The 20,539-nt window shown below is 32.1% G+C and overlaps 1 protein-coding gene across 4 annotated transcripts in view; it reads left to right on the forward strand.

The window, feature by feature from the left end:
* The window catches only part of LOC116431197 (activator of 90 kDa heat shock protein ATPase homolog 1), a 29,515-nt gene extending 8,976 nt beyond the window's left edge, over window positions 1–20,539 (forward strand). For 2 of the 4 annotated variants that reach the window (XM_076370960.1, XM_076370964.1), the window contains 7 exons: window positions 2,648–2,727; window positions 4,613–4,806; window positions 5,391–5,511; window positions 6,523–6,605; window positions 9,040–9,177; window positions 13,433–13,668; window positions 20,151–20,539. In XM_076370960.1, the coding sequence (XP_076227075.1) occupies window positions 2,648–2,727; window positions 4,613–4,806; window positions 5,391–5,511; window positions 6,523–6,605; window positions 9,040–9,177; window positions 13,433–13,668; window positions 20,151–20,235 (937 nt within the window). In that variant the 3' untranslated portion in view covers window positions 20,236–20,539. Of the gene's footprint in view, window positions 1–822; window positions 992–2,647; window positions 2,728–4,612; window positions 4,807–5,390; window positions 5,512–6,522; window positions 6,606–9,039; window positions 9,178–13,432; window positions 13,669–13,747; window positions 13,785–20,150 lie in introns of those variants that run through there. The other 2 variants (XM_076370962.1, XM_076370961.1) reach the window with 2 other exon arrangements.

The following is a 20,539-nucleotide window of genomic DNA, read 5'->3' on the forward strand; positions in this document are numbered from 1 at the left end:
TTCCATTTAAGAAGTTAAATATTATCTTCATTCTTCAGAACATAATATAAACACGCCGATTTATATGCATCATTATATTGCTTATAAAAAGCAGCTGTATCACTTTTTTCTCTTTTATTTCTTTCTCATACACATTTCTGTACAAGAAAAAAAGTATTGCAAGAATTTCGTTCGTTGAATACCGTAAATAATTGGCAGCTGACAGTTGAATACTTGATATTTAAAATTAAACATTCATCTTAGAACATTCACTTATTTTTGAAGTTCAGAAGTCATTTTAAATTTTACGATAATGCTACTTCTTGAAGTACACAACAAGTACTCTAAGACTAAACAGAATTAACGATACAGCTTCTTGAAATTTTCTAGCAGGATTATGATTTTAAAACAAAAAAAAAGAGTTTTTAACACTTAAAAGATCGTTCAGGAGTTTTGTTTCGTTTTTATCTTTGTTCTACAGTTAATCACTAAACGTATTAATATATCAGATGGAAATTATTATAGTTATTACCTCAAATATTATTGATAAAAATTACTGATCAATTTAATAAGATTATTACTTTTTGGTTGCCTCCGTTCATTTTTAATTTTCAAATGAAAAAGTTATTAGTTTTATGGAAAAAAATACCATAAATAATATGCGATCATTTGAGAGTTAAATAAATGAGTATTTAATTGAAAGTATTATTATGTTATAGTAATGGAATGACAAATTAATTGTAATTAAAAGTTACAATTCTGATGTATTTGTCTCGTAAAATGATAATATAATATAATATTGAAAATTCGAATAGTGAAGCATGCTTCGAATTTTTGTGGCAGCCTACATCATCAATCGCATCAGATAAATAATATGTAATGCACATGCTGCATTGTCAGTTTCGAATGGATTAACCCGCTGCGCGGTGAATACCACTGGCCATGGAAACCTCTGTTAGGCCCATTTCCGTCGTTAAAAAGAGAAAGATATTCAAACAATGAGAGAACGCAGGTACTGGGCCTCCCATTCCCTTACCTTTTGCGTGGACATGTGCTCTATTTTTGCCACCAATTTCTGGTACACGTATAATTAACTTTTTGTTTTTCTCGAACAGCATTTTTACAGGACAGTATTAAAAATATTTTTATTTTACATATTTTCTATGACTTCTTCTTCTGATTTCCATTTTCTTAACTCGCACAGCTCTGTATTATACATTATTTGTTACCATTATGTATTAAGGAAGGGAAATTTAACTTATTAAATAAAATAAAATAATGATGAATATATGCGTTAAATGTAGTTAACTGGTTAAAGGGAAACGATCATGAAGCACGGAGATGTATTTTCCTCTTTTTTTTCAAAATTTGTGGAACTTTACCGAAAATGAAATTCGTAAAATAAAAATATTTTTAATGTTTTAATTAATTTATCGAAGTGCGTGAATTGAGTATTTGCAACGATAAAAACCAATTTCGATTGATAGGTGTTCTAAAAATTTCAGAGAACTAAAGTTTAAGAGTTTATACTTTTTTTTGAACAACTTCAAAGCTAATAATATGATGCTACAATCCTCCCCATCCTACAATTTTCACATGAATTCTTGACTGTTGAATATATTACTTGATGTTACCAACTCCATTAATCTGAAATAATCACTACATATTAGGTACCTTGCGAATTCTTTTGGTACCTTATCATTTAATCAGTTACAAATTCATTCAGAATTTAAACATACTTTTGCTTTCTCAGAATTTTGTATTTCTGCCTTAACGGAAGATTCTGGTCTAGAGTTTCTAAAAAATCTTTTTTTTTTTTAATTTTTCGCCTCGTTGATGTTCGAAGAATACGTATTTAAAGGGAAATTCAAAAATTTTGAAAATTAGGGATGTATGGCCTTTTTAACGCTTTTCAAAAAACACTTTTTCAAATGGTGGAGGAAATATCTTAAAAATTAATTGACTGATTTGAATGATTTAAAAAAAAATGAAAGAATATACATTTTTGTGAGTACTAAACCTCTAATACCTTGAAATTTTAATATGTGACTATATTGTAATATTAAATATTTGTTTATATATTCAAAATATACGTAATCAAATGCCGAAAACTCCAGATAATTATCTTTTTAGTTTATTAGAAAAATATCTTAAAGAATTACCTTTTTCAAACTCTCCAGACCAAAATCCCTTAAAAAAAAACTATTAAAAATAATGATAAATAGATGGTAATTTCTATACTTCATAAATAGATCTCATTATAAGCGTTTGGATAACATTTTATTGGTATTCATATTGAACATTTTCCAGAAACATCATATTAAAAAAGAAAAACTACAATATACCTGCATAAATTTGAATTTGCATTAATATGAACTATACAATATTTTAATTTGAACAAAATTCCAAACATTAAATATCAAAATGATTGATTAAACATAGATTGGTTCACATGTGATATTAAAGATCTTTCAAGTTTAGTGTTACAAATTTTGTGTTCAATATTTTTCTAATCCAATTACTAGTTTTAGTTACATTATTAATACAACAATTTTATAAATCTGTATCAACTTCTACTCTTTATAATACTGTGAATAAATAGTTTTTACGATATATTAAAGTTAATAATGTTACGAATTTTAATTAATGAACTAATGTTTTTTTTAAGGACGGAGAAAAATGCCTGTGCCTGGTCCCAGGATAAGTTGAAAGACTTATTTACTAGTATGAAGATAGAAGGAGATTCAGGTTAGTATTTTATGCTTAAATTTTTTATTTTTACGTCTTACCAATTTCTGTAATATTTTATTATTAAGATCTACATTTGTATAATATAGTTGATTTCAATCTCATTTGTTGTTTATAGTAATAATTTCAGTTTTAAATAATGAAAATAGTAGTTACATAGTGAAAATATTTTTTCTTTGATAGTTTGAACACACTTTCATAGCAATGTGTTATAAAATAACGTAATTGTTATATATTGATGATTAATGCATTATTAAATTTTTATTAAAGCATGTAGTTATATAAGAAATTAAAAATTGTTTTTTTTTTTCAATCCAAATTAAATTGACGATAAACAGTTCAACAGAGCACCAAGAAATAACCTTGTGTATTTAATTTTCAATCTCAACAAGGAAAATAGGTAGAGAAAAAATTTGGATTATAAGTATTTTTATATTTTAATTCCATAGTTTTCGTATTTATTATATGCAAAACTTCTGAAAAAAATCCATCACATTGTAACTTAAATTTTTTTATTCAAAATAGCAACTGTAATAATTAAAAACACCAAACAGTTAAAAAAAATGATGTCTTTTTAAAGTTGAAAAATTATATCATTTAGATTAGTACAGTAATGTCAAAGTCTAATTATTGTCCTAAATTTTTCATAGTTTTTGGTAGAAATTATTTCTTATACGTAAGAAATATAATTTATAAACAATCATTCGTTTTACAATTAAAATTTTGAATTGAAAAGTCGATGAAAATTTTGTAATGCATACCTTGTTTGTTAGTTACAGTGTGTTAGATATTTGATAGAATCTTTGTTAGTGATTGAGTACAAAAATAGTACAAAAACTAATAATTTGATTTTTCCTCATAATTATCCTCTTGGTCAAATTAGAAAGTTAGAGTAAAAATTTACAGCAAAATGTTTTCATTTTAATAGTTGCCAAATATTATCATTTGTTTAAGTTGTGAACCCTTTGTGTTCCTTATCCAGCCACTTTTAAATTATTTAACTTTTTTATGCAGAAAAAGTAAAAATAGTTAATATTATAAATAGAATTACTTTATGTTGGGCAAGGTATAACAAAAGTATATAATTATTAATGCTTTCAGAAGTAAATCTATACTTTTGAATCACTGAATATTTGTAAAGGAAATTTTAGACAAATTATTTATGACAGATTTAACTGTGTATATATGTATTCGGGCTGTTTCGAAATTGTAGCACATAAATGATAAGGCGTATACAACTCACAAAATTGAGTAAAAAAATCCTAGTAGACATAAAAATAATCTAAAGCTCAATAATTCCAATATAAAAATAGATTTTGTTTGAAAAAAATATATGGGACTCAAATTAAGAACATCGAATTATTTCGAAAAATACTAATGATATGAACAAATGTGTCAAACAAAAGTTAGAGGGTATGAAATACAACATGTTACGGTAGGAGGTATTTGACCGTGAGGTGACCTTGAAACGTCCTGCAAAGGTTGCATCACAATTCTTAAATGGAACCCCATATTTTTTATTCTATATTTTTGAAGCCCATATCCAAACGTATGACCACCATTAGATGCTTCTTTGAAACAATATAAGTTTTATTTGAGACATATTTCTCTATAATAAATAGGTCAAAGGATAATTGCGTGGATAACTTCATATGGGATATCCTGTATATATATATACATGCAATTATATACAGCTTTCTATATCTTGTTATATTATATCTCTCTTTAATTTTCATAGTATTCTTTTTTAAACAAATAATTATATTTCTCTTTATTATACTACCATTTTACATTTTACTACTATTATTTCTATGTGATGTTAAATATAAAATTAATATACTTTGATATTATGAATTTTGTATGCTAAAGTACATGTTCTTTTTAGTTTCATGTACAGTAACAGAAATAGAAAAATGTGAGGGTGAGGCAATGGCAAACAATAGGAAAGGTAAATTAATTTTCTTCTATGAATGGAATATTGTTTTAAAATGGAAATACAATGGAAAAACTGATGAGAAGATTGAGGGTAAAATAAACATTCCAAATCTATCCGAGGAGAATGATATTAGTGAAGTAGATGTAAGTAAACAATTTTAGTAGGATACAGTCTCTATTGTTTGCAAATTCATAATCTTTTAGTTCATAAATAATTTATTATTTAACACGTTCACTATCATGACACTTAAACTTAGATTCATTTAAACCCAGTAACTTTTTAAAGGTAGTAATAAATAGATTTTTGGAAATTAATTATACTTGTATGCCTTGCTATATTTAGTTATGTGTAATTCACTAATTTTTTACTTGATTGTACACTGGTTATGAAATGCTGAACGTGATACACTTTCTGTGTTCCGTAATTCATTTATACATTTATACTGATCCTGAGAAAAGAAAAATCCATTCATACTAACTTGTTACTGTTTTTTTTTTTGTATTAAAAAAATTTTTTTTTAGTGTAATAAAATTATAATTGGATTATGACGAACTAAAGGAACGTATAAGGGATGGACGAACAAAAGACTATTTAGTAGAGAACATTTAAATTTTATAGTAGAATTAATGTTAAAAATCTTGTCATAAAGTTAATAACTTTGAAACCATACGTATTTATTAGAGTAATACTCATACCAATAAAATAATAAGTATCTCTTCCATTACAGATTGAAATTACTTTGAAAGATAGTACGGCTGAAGGTGAAGTAGTAAAACATTTTCTACATACAAAAGGAAAAGATGCTATTAGGGAAAAATTGAGGAAATACGTTTCTTCATTAAAAGACGGTAATCTTATTTTATAATTTCATTTTTAATTCCGAAATTATGTATTTAGTGCTATTTAATGTATTATTTGGCATGTTTGTATCGTATGGTGAACGGCCTTAATGATGTGATTTAATAATTTAATGATACCCAGTTGATTAAGAAATTAAAAATGTTATTGTTTTACCATTCTTCTTCGATAGACTTAGAAAAACTGAATGTTCTTTAGGCTATAAATTACATTAATAACGTCACAGAATTGCATGCAGAATTGCATTATATTGTAGCTATAACCTTTTTAATTTCTTAAAGTATTTGGATGTTGCTAACATTTTACTTTTGTATTAAGTTTTAAAGAAAAATGTAAAAAGACCAGACAACATGTATACAAGCAAAATATTAGCGAAATATTTTATTTATCATACATACATATACGGTATATCTGTTTTAACATTAAAATTACCAGATGAGTCAAAATTACCTATTTCTATTTTCTTCTTTTTGTAATTATTAAAAATATAACAGATGTTTCTGTGAGAAATTATTAAACAAATTGATTTAGAAATACGCAAACTGAATTGTAAATCAATTAAAATCTCGGTAGATGCGCTCAATTTAACATAAAAATCAATTTAACTGTGCGGTAGTTCTAGTGTTAGGTATATGTGTATATGTGATTCAGATGAGAGTATAGCATCAAAGGGAACATTTTACAGTGACAATTCTTTGACCTTGAAATAACCTGAAAGGATTCTGTAAAGGTCATGTCTAAGTTTTGTAAATGAGACCCTATATTTTTTATTAGACGTTCTTGTAACTAGTATTGGAACGTATTTGAAGACGTATTTACATTTGTATCTTTTGTAAAATTTTATGAAATTATTAATAATTCTTAAGATTTATATGCTTATAGAAATAATTGCGTATAGGTATTTAAAACGGACATACTGTATATGAAACAGAGAAACAGCTAATGTTTATATTGAAAATATAAGTTTATATTATATTAAATCTTATTTTCTTTTTTATTAGAATTTGCAGCTGGGATGATTTTACCCAAGAAAGATAGCATAAAAGAAAGTATTTCAAATATCACCTCTGGTTTCAATGCAAAAGTAAGTATAAAAAAAAAATAATATAGGACAAAAATAATAGCATTGCATAAACCAGGCTTGTCCAGCCACTTGCCTGTACGGGCAGCCTGCGGATTGCCCGAGCATAATCCGGTTCGATGAGCGAGCAGTCCGTAACGCCGCTGCGGGCAAAGGTAGCTGTTTTGTGTACTGTTTTGTAATATGTAGTATTGATTGCCTGTTTTAAGGCCCTACCGCGCGGATATTAACACAAGTGCACTTCCCCCACTCCGAGAACGTGTGCTCGTGGGTAAATGGGACAGCCCTTGCCCGCGAAAAGGCCTATTGGACAGGCCTGGTATAAACATTGCAAAGTTTTAGGTCGTAAGTTTAGGTCGGTGAAAAGAATTGAAGGCAACTTCCGGTATAGCGCCTGGTAAATTTCTCCACTGTTTCTTTGAAACTCATACTTTGTATTATGAAAGAAATCGTAAGAGATATATACAATGATTTATAGTGTTGTTGCTTATCTGCCTAATCTGTAATATTATATATGTATCTTAATTACTATATTTTAACTAGGGATTGAAAAGGTTTCGAAAATATCTGTTTAAAATGGTTCCAATTGAAACAGTTATGAAGAACTAAAATAAATTTATAACTGTTATTATGTTTATTTATTCTGAATTATATCGGTTCCATACCGATATTATATCGATTCTATAACAATTACTTTTCGTTTTTGTATTTCTTTTATAACAATTATAGAACTGATAATATCGATTTTGAAGAACCGGAATCAAAACTGATATAGTTTAAAACCGATATACCCAATAATAGTTATGACTCTATTTTGGTTTATAACTGTTTTAAGAACCAAAACCGATAGTATAATTGTTTTCAACCTCTGCTTTCAATTTTCAGTCTTTGAATTACTGTATGTGGCACTTTTTTATGTTATTACGTACCTGTGTTTGCAGTTTTTTATTCGAACATCATAAATAATAAGCTAATAATTCAATGGTAAATTCAGAAAATTGTTATCTATGAAGTTGAAAGAAATACTTTTGCCACCACTGCATTGAATTCTATATGCATGAGCATGCTATGCAATGGTCACAAGCATAGCTGCATGTTCTTCGCTTCGGTAGTGGCTTACAACAATCAGATATTGAACTTCTCATGTTTTATATATTCCCTTCAACAAAAGTTTCAACAGGTCCAGTTAGTCGCGATAGTGGCATACGTTGTATCATACAGTATCGTATAAAAATGAGTTTCACTTACATAATAGAGATTACTGAGAGTGGGGCTGTATTTTACAGGATAAAGTTGCTGACAGAAAGGCTCCAGCCCCCTCTTGCCCACGTTGTTACTTTATAATTTCCAAAAATGGTGTACATATATGAAACTATCACGATTGATTGGAACTGTTGAGACTTTTGTCAGAGAGAATACATGGAATCCGAGAAGTTCTACGGCTGATTAATGTAAGTCGCAGCCGTAAGGACGAATCTCACGGACGCGCTCACGGATATATAGAAATTTAATTGTAACAGGTAGCGAAAGTTCTCCCCAATTATCTCGGAAATTAAATGTGAGCGACATTTTTTTCAAAGGAAAAGTTATTCAAAATATGCAATTCTTACAGCATTTGATAATTATATAATAATCGGCGAATGCGCTTATCTGCTATAGTATTATTGATTTTTCTTTCGAAATACAAAGTATGGTATATACAGTAGAACGTAACGATAATAATATAATACGGACCGTGTATTTTTATAAGAATAAACTAAAACTACAACATTGGAATATTTATATTTCATAAACAAATTCGAAACCAGTAAAATGATAATAAACATCTTAAAATTTCACGCATATTAACTAGAGTGATCATTGGTTAATTACAACACTCAACGGGTCCGGAAACATTAAAGGTTCGCGATGATCTTGAGATCTTTAACTCAAAAATCAAACTTCTTTATTTTTGACTTTTGATGAATGAGACTTCCACTATCATGATTATTATGTTTTTTTTTTATATTAAAAGGATACCAAACACGATAGATTTACAATCATAATTGATTGTATAAAAAGTTATTGAAGCTTCGGATATAGAAAAAAATTGCGTGTAGAAAAAAAGAGACATTTAAATTTGTTGAGTTCGACAATAGTGGGCTGATACACTCTTCAATCGCGGCCGGTCGTCGAGCGCTATGGTATATTAAAAGGAACCTGGTGGGGATAATGGTGTTGCAGTTATGAAGAGGTACTCAATGTTGCAATTATCCAATGTTCACTGTACATCGTATTTTATATTTAACGAAATTGCTGATATCGACGGTAAAAAGTGATCGATTTGGCGTGAAATTACCGTGTATATTAACTTAATTTTCAATGATTTATAGATATTACTTAAGTTTCTTCTATTGTATGGTTTATTAATTAAGAATTTTGTAATTAATTGTTGAAGATGCAAATGAATTCCACAGTGGTGTCATCGCAAAATAAAAAAGAGTTAGGAACGAAAATTTCAACAACCACGATCAAGCAGCGACAGACGTTCCAATGCAGAGCGGAAGAATTTTACAATGTGCTTACGACGAATGAGGTAAGTCGTTCTTACTATTAAAGAATATAAATACTTAATTCCAGAATCGACATTAGCTTTTCAACGAAAATAGATTGGAAAAATGCTTACCCTTCAATGGAAAAGAAGTTTTTCATATCTTTAAAAGCTTGCCCTTTCACAGTTCAGTCCAAGTAAAGGGTATAGTCCGGTAAGGAGGGGTAAAAGTGTCCTCAAACAAAAACGCTTCATACATACTATTCGATAGATCTCTTGCGAAACCCCTTTTTACCAAGTTTTAAGCCCCTACTCCTACTATTAGGGTAATTACAAAGTGGAATGTTATACACAGTTGCTTGATATTTTGTTCTGTTTGATAAAAAATTCTTTAAAAAAATTATAGTTATTCTAGGCGTGGATGTGCATTTCTAGGGAACTTTTTCAGAATTTTGGATTGCAAAATTAATTTTCAAGAAATTCGAAAATATTATAAATGCTAATTTTTTATTTAAATTATGAGAGTACCAATTTTATATTTCCATGGAATTACCATCTTATTATGACTATTAATACTCTAGTTTTTCATATTTTTGAAATTGTGGGAACGCAGTTTAAAGAATAAAAACTGATATTTTTCTACATTATTGGCCCAATTATACGTACTACCGTATTCATATTTTTAGAAATATTGTAATTTGTTATAGTTATTAATTTACCATTTTTCCAGATTTTTTGGAAGGGTGTATCATTCTCAATTTTTTTTCAAACAGAACATAAAATATTAAATATAAACTATGCATAGCATTCCACTCTGTAATTACTCTCATAATAGGAGGTAGGGGCTTGAAGCTTGGTAAAAAGAGGTTTTTTCAAGAGATCTGTCGAATGGTATGTGCGAAAGCGTTTCGATTTGAGGGCACTTTTACCCCTCCTTACTCGACTATGTCCTTTTTAAACAAATTAACATCTATTTTACATTGATATTTCAAATTATTGAACTTTCATATAGCTTTGTACATGAATAATTAAAGTATAGGATATTTTATATACATATCTTATGTCTATTCTTCTCCGGTTTATCCTTGAACATGTTTGGAGAGTAATTTAATGGGAGTCATTTGTCATTTCTCTTATTCAATCTGTCGATTGTTCTGGAATATATTTGTTATTTTTATGTGTTTATAAGACATAAATAATATATTATAAAAAAAGTAACATAATAATATAGCATAATGAACAATGATAATATTAAAACTAAAATACTTTACCTGTGTAATGCATTACGAATAAGTAACACTGTGGAACACGATTTTTGTTTTGTAATAGCCACTAGGTGGTCCTTACAGAGTTCCTTACCCTAAATACGAATCTGAAAACTAAATTGCTGGGTCAGGTCCAGTTTTCGAAAAAACTGGGCTTTTGTAAAAACGGTCGAATTTTTCAGAGAACCAAGTGTTACGTGAAAACTAAAAACGATGGGTAGTTAAAATTTGTCGCAAAAAGTAAAGGAGAGTTGATTAAATATGTAGCTATAAAAACTTTGAATATTGCGTGCCACTAAATGCTTGTAAATGACGATCAAAGTATAAAAAAAGGGTAAATGTGTGTACTTTGTACGCACTTCTGTTACATTTCTACGAAAAGTGGGTTGGCTAGCACGAATTTGCTATGCACCATTGGATTCTGCAGACATTTCTAGAGAGGAACCCCTCCGCGGGAAGCGCGAAAATGCTTTTTCTTTCAGGCAACTTAAGAAAATCTCCGTGAAGACAGCGTGCATTGAACTTGGACACCACACGACCACAGCTATTCAGGGCCGTGACTACGCGTTGTATAGACCTGGACTGCGGTCACTTCTTATATGTATATATAATGTTTAATTATTTTTTAAATTTTCGTAATAATTATGAGAAAGGTTTTCGCAATCAAAACATTTTTACAAAATCCCATTTTTTTCGAAAACTGGACGTGACCCAGCAACTTGGTTTTCGGATTCATATTTAAGGTAGGGAACTCACCTAGTGATTATTGCAAGATACAAAAATGTTCAAATTTGTTCCACAGTGTTATCACTTGTTCTTATCATTAAAAAATTCTCTTCGTGATAAACGGGTCCAATCCGCAAACGAAATAAAAACGCACCCCGAGGAATATTTTGCAAGTAAGCCCCTACAATTTTGGAAAAGAGAAATAATGAGGCTTCTTGAGAGATGGAAGGTAATAGAGCAGAACGGTTCATATATAATGCAATAAATCAACCTTAAACAACAAATATCGTGTATTGATTTCATATATAAAAAAAGAAAGAAACTTATGGGACACCCTAATAGTTTTCAAAAACGTTAAAAACTTCCGATTTACGATGTAACATTGTTATTTCGGTGTACCTGCTATAATCGTCGATAAACGTAACAAAATACTTTGACCACCAATTGATTCTGTTTTCATAGGCCCGCATATATCGGAGTATGCTAGTCTTCAAGTCTTTTTTCCATTCTATGATCTGAATGGTTTTATCAAACCTCGGTTACTGACAATACTGGAGAACCAAAACGAACGTGTTCCAACTGTATATTTTAGTATTTATTGTTAGGGGGGAGGGTATAAGAAGAACTAGAGTAACATTCATTAATCCTTTTAATTAATTCCTTATGATTTTAAGTATTTATCAAAATAAATTTTCTGTAAATACAGTCTTATTTGTTATTTCATTATTTTTATCAACTGTTCGATTTTCATACATTTTTTTGTATTCAAGGTCATGTAAGGGTCATAATATAAATCCTTCAAAGTTTTGAAAAAAGCTTCAAGTCAAATACTTTTTTCTGGAACATTTTCTTATGGAAATAAGTAAATGAGATATTTAAGGTGCTTAAGTTAAAAGTTATATATAAAAAGTAAGTTCTTATTCAACTGATTCTGATGATGGTACGGTATTGACAAATTAGAGAAAGCAGTGGATGTTTAAAATCTATCGTTGCACGCTTTCCTGACAAATACTTTTCGACTAACGTATACATATATAGGGTGTTCAGTTCATCTATGAACAATAAAATATTTTGAAAAATATTTTAGAAAGAATTTGTAGAGTATGAAAGAGCATATACGGTGATGGTATGTGTTTGAATTTATAGTAACTTTGAAACGACCTGTTACACTCAAGTTATCATATTTAAATGGAACTGGTTATCAAAATTGGCTGAGGTATCAACATCTAAACTGGATACGCTGATTTTTTATTGAAGTTCTTGATTAAAGTTCCGATTTTACATGTAGAACATAATATCGTATGTGCAAAACAACATGATGATCCATAAATGAACAGAATTTACATGGATGCGAGCATTGTCAAGTAACTTCTCCGCGGTGTACATCGAGTAACGCTAATGTCTGGGGCACGTAGTTACATGCTTATATCTCGATAATGATTTATGCGAACACAACAAATTTGTAATATTTTGAAAATATATGAATATCAGCTACAAAAATAAGCAAAAAAAGTTACATGGTTAAACACATACTATCGCCATATGTGCCCCTTTGTACCCTACAATTTTTACTTGAAACATTTTTCGTGTCATTTATACTTTTTGAAATATTTTGCTGTTCATAGGGACACCTTCTATATATAGATTAGGAGTTACATCAGGAGCTTCAGAAAGCTTATGTAAATTCAGCATCCATAACTGGATAAATAAAACATAAACAAGTTTACTCAAATAACATTTCATTTAGTCATGTAACAATAAAAGCATGTATGAAATTATTTTCGTTGTTTATCCTCCTCATACATCAATTACTATTTTAGAATATTTTGAATGATCATATACTGAGCGGTATAGTGACTATTGCCGTATCTTCGAAATAAAGGAAGACAAAAATTCGTTTAACAAAAATTGCATGGTACAAAAGGAGTCATCATATGGCAGTGAAGATTTCTCTTTAGGCAGAGGTACTTTCGAGATATTATTTATATTTTACAATATAAGTAATTGCTATTAACAACTACAATAATAAGATTACGCTCATCTTCTTTCGTTATTAGTGATATTTCGAATTGACGAATCATGTGACAAGGGCAAGCATATTTTATCAATTTTAAGATTTATGAATTTATTTGATAAATTTGTTTTATTTTTTGGATTTCTCAATATCTCTTCTATTACATTGAAACTGGGAAATTGGAATCTAATTTTATTTGATATATTTATGAAATTGTTACAAAACCATGTATTACAAAAAAAAAATGTTTTTTGATAGAAAAGTTTTGTATACATCACTAATCTTTTTTTCACAGATGGTTCAAGCATTTACGAAAGGACCGGTAAAACTAGAACCAAAGAAAGCTGGGAAGTTTGAATTATTTGGTGGTAATATTTATGGAGACTTTGTCGAAGTTACGCCTACAAAGATTGTTCAAAGGTGGCGTTGTAAACAATGGCCTGATGGTCACTTCAGCGATGTGACTATCACTATTTCGGAAAAAAATGACCACACCGAAGTTAATTTAACGCAAACAGGTGTACCACTCAGGTAATAATAAAGAAACGTTTTTCTTTTATTATAGCTTTACGTGTAATGTTAGTGAATTTTTATATATTCTAACTTGAAGGCTTATTCCTCTCTTCGCCTAGTCGGCATAGCTGTAGGAGATGGGCCATACCTATCTTTAATGTGACCAGATCAAGCCTTTTTACTCTTATTATTACTCTATTCTCTTGCGGTGAGTTTTCCCCATTATCCCCATTATTACTACTAGGTTAATTACATGAGTGATAGCGGTGCTTGGTCACCACGCCGTAATGTCATAATATTATGCGATTAATTTGGTAGCAACTGTAAGGGTGATGGCAGAATTCACCGCGAATGAATAGAGTGGTAATAATAGTAACCATATGTCCCTTCTTTCTTCCTTCAATTGCTGCACGAACACCATATGAGCAAGCTAATCACCACTACAAATACATATGTATAAAAGTTTTCAGTAATTATCTAGTTTAAGATTCTTCTCAGCGATTTCGATAATCTTTTAATATGTTGTCGAGTCAGTAATTTTAAATAGCTCTTTCCTATATACAAGGTGTTCACACTATTACTAGCCAGCGTTTATCTTGTAAATAGTAAATATTAGAAAAAAATGAAAGAGGAAAAAGTAGTACTGTCTTTTTATACTTTAATTACGTTATGTATAATATTCAAAATGTTCCTTCCATTCCTGACCTTGCACGACCTTGAAGGTTACCGTGCAGTATACGAATGAATTCGCCTAGACACACTCTTTTATGTGATATAAAAAAATATACAGCATTCTGTTTAAAAAAATGAAGGTCACCTTCATATCTAACAAAATAGTATAAACACAAAAAGATTACATATGCCATTGTGTGCGTATGAAAAACAGTACTACTTTTTCCTCTTTCATTTTTTTCTAATATTTACTATTTACAAGGTAAAGGCTGGCTAGTAATAGTGTGAACACCCTGTATATATAAGCTTCGCTGAGTCTTAGTTTCTTAGATAATCGTAAAAAACTTTTTGCCTACACATACACGATTAACACACAGCTCTCTCCGCTGTAGTAGTTTACGTCGCCGACCGTCAATTGGCCGATAACATAATAGCGGTACAGGCCCAATTATGAGTAAGGTGTACATTAAAAAGGAGTAATACTGCAGTAATCGAGTAGTAATTAACAGATTTTCACAAAGTTGACGTCTATTGTAAAAATCGATGTTTTCAACAACTTATTCCCGTGTCAAAAATAATAACAATTGGTGTTGGTATTAGTCGAGGTAGTTTGGGGGGAGGGTACTCTTTTACTTTATAATTGTTAACAATCCTTCCAGAGCCAGTATCACAACGTTTTTTGCTATTATCTCGGAAACTAAGACCCGACGAGTCTTTTATATATAGGAAAAAGTTGCTTAGAATTACGTTCCGGATAATATATCCAAAAATCATCAAAATCGGCGAGGAGAACCTGAAACTAAATAATTAAAATGTTTTCCATTTTTAGTAAATACTATTTAAGTTTCTCATGGTAGGAGGGTTGATTAACTAAGAGTAAGACTCGTGCAGTTCCTAGAGTAAAAACAGTTAGACATTTTTCTCCTAAGTTATTGTTTGTTTATTTAACCGTTTGAGTGTTATGTAACATAATGTTACATCTTATCAGAAACTACCAACCCATCGTAGTACAATCTGCACGAATTCCAGTATGCTATTTTATCAGCTGTTATAGACAATGAATTTAACATTTCATTACATTATATTTACAATATGCATTTTCATACAAGGTGTCTTAAACTTAAACAGCCAAATTGTAAAATCTTAAACTACAGATAAGAAGAAAAAAATATTACACATGTATAAAATTCGTTGAAAAATACTTTGTTATAAAGTTACATACAAAGTTGACGACAGTCTGTATAATTATGAAAAAACAACGTGTCGCGCAATTTCACATTCTTCAGATGCTTACAATGGTTGTCGACACTGAAACTGTTAAAATAAAATTCGAACGTTACACATGATTTTTGCAAGAACACATCGCTTAAAGTACTTATTAAGACTAATTAAAATCTGTTATCACAAAGAAAATGTATATAATGTGCACATTCCCGTTTTTACATTTAGTGTTACGAGCCTAACTTGTGATGGAAATATTTCATTTCTTTCGTTCCATGTATAAGATGTTTTATTGTGCAGTGTTCAACATGTTAAAAGCTAGTTCGTATTGTAGGAAAATTACAAATTACAGTATTACATTTTTTCTGTCTTGGTTTATTTTCTTGCAAGAAAATACTCGTTTAACCGATGCCAAATTGAGTAATAAAAGGTTTATCACGTGATAATACAGAACTATATAATAAAAAGTTCGTTACGTAGCAAGTCCTCGCTATTAATTCTTTTCTGACGCTCTTACAAATAATCGTTTCAAAGTTTAACTATTTCGCATGTTCACAAACTTCTCTGAGTTCTTTGAACAGTTTGAACTTATTTAATTTTTGCGTTGTTTATTATATGTTTAAACTTGTTCGACTTTGCTCTTACTCAGGGATTCATCACCGTTGAATATCCAACCGTGAAATGAAAATGTATCTCGTAAAAACTGGATTTCTTATCCGGCTTTTTATCTTTATTCAACATCACACTCTTGTTTAATTTTATTTTCATTCTTCATCTCTCAAACTTTTTATGAAACAAATATCCTTGGAAATTGAACTTTTTCTTCAAAGTTAATTTTCAATCTGTTCATTTTTTATGAATTTAGGAAAGATTGATTGTATTTCATATTTACTGGCATTTAGAATTGATGCAGTCGTCTTAAATTCACACAGAATATAATACCACCATGGATGGATAATGTTATTGCATTTATTATTTGCAAACGTTATGTTTTTTCTATTTTGACATCTCATGTATATTCAACCATTCGAATACTAAAACTTAATCTGCTACGTCGGAGACAGTTTTGACACGTACAAATAATATTGTCGCGATACATCGAACTGGCGAGGTTGCGATATATCAAACTCGTCCCTCCAGCACGCACGGCTGAACCAACCCTTAGGACCTAAAGGCGGTTAAAATAAACCGATCGCTGAGGAGTTGGTCAGAGAGTAAACGAAGACAAGCGAATAGTCTCCAACCGAACGTGAACGAGAAAATACGTATCGAATTAAAGACTATATTGTACAATATTTGTATATAATTGTAAATAGAACTTTGAAAAGAACGTTGAGTACACAATTATGTCGCGGGCGAGCACCCCTGAACCGACCCAGCGCAACATTGGTGTTAGAAGTGGAATTCGCAGCCGTGCGAGTCCCACGGAAGATGTTCCTTCGTCGTTGGAGAAGATGTTCGAAGCTCTCCAACGTAGTTTAAGCCAACAACTAAACAACCAACAACGATCCTTCGAGGACCAGATGAAGAAATGGCGGGTCCTATCTGAAAAGAGGGAGGCTTCCTGTAGGACGGCCCTGGCAGCCCGCGAAGCCGTCTTAGAAGGAAAAGTTGCAGCGATGAAAGCGAACCAACAGGTTATCACGTCCAATACAGAGACATTAGCACAAAGGATCATAACGGTGATCTCGTCCGTAAGTCGCGACTCTGTAACAGCAGACCCGTTCAGACTCGCGGCTTCGACTCAGCCAGCTCTACAGTCGACTCCTCTTGTCGAAGGCAACAGCGGACCTCGCGGCATACCGAATCTGAGATATGTCGTGAGACCACCCGTTTTCGATGGAAGGAATGGGCGGAATGAATACCAATTTCAATTTGAGGCTGTGGCTGCAGCGAACAGGTGGGATGAACCAAGGAAGGCGTTGACCTTGGTTTCATCGCTGGAGGGCTCTGCTTGGAGTGTACTCACTTCCGTCCCCGCTGGTAGTCTACAAAATTACACCGCGATCGGTTGGGCTCTGGAGTTCCATTACGGAACGAAAAATTTAACCAATTTTTAATTTCGTCATATTTCAAAATTATAAACAGCGGATAGAAGAGTCCATTTCCGATTTAGCCAGGCAGATAGAGAGGTTGGCGCAGGCTGCCTTTTGTGAATGCCCTACCGAGATCAGGGACAAACTGGCGGCCTGCCAGTTCGTGTCAGCTCTGGCCAATGAAAAGATGAAAAGAGCGTTGAGACTCGGCGGGTTTGCATCTCTCAGGGATACCGTTATTCGGGCCCTGCAGATCGAAGCCGTCGAAAGCACTTCATGGGTCACCGCTGATGAAGTGCGGGTACTAAAATCTGTGCCCCTTTTTTTAAGTGCAATGCGGCTCAAGAAGGCACCTTGCGGGATAATTAACTAGACTTAACGAATAGAAGTCGGACCAGCTGGCAAGGTCCCTCGAAAAAGGCCCGAGAAGCAACCGGAGTGCTGGATCTGCGGGAAGATTGAACACTTCCAACGGGATTGCCGGATGAGGAAGACAGAGAAACCGAAGAGAAGGGGAACGGGAAAAAGTCGGAGTAATGGGAGAGCCTTCAACTTCAAGTTCTCCTACCCCCGTCGTTCGAAGAGTGAATCGTCAAGAGAAGATGAGCATCGAGGGATCCATCAATGGAAGAAAATGCAGGATCATTATCGATACTGGATCCTACGTAAATTTGTTACCAGCACACAAGTTCGGTCCCAGGGAAGCACTTAACGCTGCAGGTGTAGAAAGCGTGGGAGTTTCTCGGTTTCGGGAGAAAATTTGAAAATTTTCGGAAAGGAGCGATTTCCTTTGAAAATTGGAAACTTCGAGATGGAAGAAGAATTTTTACTAATAGACATGAAAGAAGAATGCATTTTGGGAAGCAACTTCCTCCAAAAGCATGTGAGTAAGATTGACTTCGCTTCGGGTACGCTATCCATTAATGGAGAGGAGCTATTCCTGCAAGAGAAATCACAAGAGGAAGTGGTCGTACCTTCACATCTGCAGGACCTGTACTACCGTTGTTCCGGACAACTTACTGAAAAAGAAAGAATTTCAGGACGTTTTTGCCGAAAACCCTGAGCAAGTGGGGAAGTGTGTAAGGTCGTGCGGTACAAGATCAACACGGGAGATTACGCTCCGATTAAGCAGCCGCCACGATGTTTACCGTTCTGTCGCCGTGCCGGAGATGACGAGTTATTGGCAAAGATGCAGAAGCAAGAAAAAAAAAGAATGGAAGCGCTCGTTTTTGTAACCAAGAAGGATTCCTATCCGCTGCCCAGGATAGAAGACACCGTGAACGCCCTTTCTGGATCCTCTTGGTTTTCAACGATTGATCTCCAAAGTGGGTATTGGCAGATCCCTGTCGATAAAAGGGATCGAGAGAAAACCCTTTTACACAAGGTCCGGATTATGGCAATTTAAAGTGATGCCATTTGAACTGTGCAACACTCCAGCTACCTTCGAAAGGCTCATGGAAACTGTCCCCGCAGATCTGACTTGGAAGATCTGTTTAGTGTACTTGGACGACATAATTGTCTTTGAACAGACCTTCGAAGGGGGAGTAGAACGCTTGAAAGAGGTGTTCACCTGCCTACGCGAAGCAAAGCTCTTGATGAACCCCAAGAAATGTAGTTTCTTCCGCAAAGAAGTGCGCACGGCCGCTACACCGGCTAACCGAAGGGAAGATGGACTTTACGTGTGAAGCTTGACGCAGTCGACGCTCAATGAAGGAGGAGGGCAATGTTACGATACATCGAACTGACGAGGTTGCGATGTATCGAACTCGTCCCTTCAGCACGCACGGCTGAATCAACCCTTAGGACCTAAAGACGGTTGAAATAAACTGGTCACTAAGGAGTTGGTCAGAGAGTAAATGAAGACAAGCGAGTAGTCTCCGACCGAACGTGAACGAGAAAATACATCTCATACATATTGTACAATATTTGTATATAATTGTAAATAGAACTTTGAAAAGAACGTTGAGTACACAATTATGTCGCGGGCGAGCACCTCTGGACCTACTCAGCGCAACAATATATTAATATAAATGTTACATATTCATACTCGCACGAATCCTAGGTTTTCAATTATGTACTAATATTTGATCTATTTTTAATTATAATAAAATTTTTACAATACGTATACAAAATAACAGTCACATAAATTATAACATAAGAATAATATGTATTTTACATTAACATCATTATAGGTATTACATATAGTTGCACAATTTTATGTAAAATTCATTGGGATCAAAGTCTTATGAATCAACTTTTTAACATTATTGTTCAATACATTTCCACCACTCTATGATTATTCGACACTTCGAATGTCTTCTGAAATTTCTAAAAAAAAGTTTGTTCATATTTTGGTAGTACTCATATCATGTTAAGGATGGTCAACTCATTATACACGTCTAACTTTCAAAATGTAAATATTCATATAAAGCCATAAGAAACTTATTCAAATAATGTGTTTTTATGTCTTCCATTGTTGTCTTATATTGGCAGTGCTAGAGCAACTGATAGTTCTTTGTACAATAAGCTTTAAAAACTGATTATTAAATAAAGTGTATTTTTCTTTTACAGTGAAGAGGAATCAATAAAAGAAAACTGGGAAAGGTACTACTGGGATGCTATAAAACGTACATTTGGATATGGCTATTTTATGTGATCTATGTATGTCTTAAATTTTCTTTGCTTATTGATAAGTAGAAAAATTATTAAAATCTGTACTACTGTGCATCGCCTTGCATATTTTTTTTTGTCTTCGACAAATTAGTCGCTTAATAATCAGCCTTATACAAGATGTGTCTTGTCTCAATTTTAGTTACTGAAACTTTCATTTTTCAACCCCTTCTATTCAGTACGCTGCATCAATTAAGCAGGCGGTCATGTCTTTGCTTATACTATGAGGTATTGGTGAGACGTCTGTATTACTAGTTGTATATGTCAAATAAACCATGTCACGTACTTAA

This window comes from Nomia melanderi, chromosome 9 (genome assembly GCF_051020985.1).
Source record: "Nomia melanderi isolate GNS246 chromosome 9, iyNomMela1, whole genome shotgun sequence".
NCBI lineage: Eukaryota > Metazoa > Arthropoda > Insecta > Hymenoptera > Halictidae > Nomia > Nomia melanderi.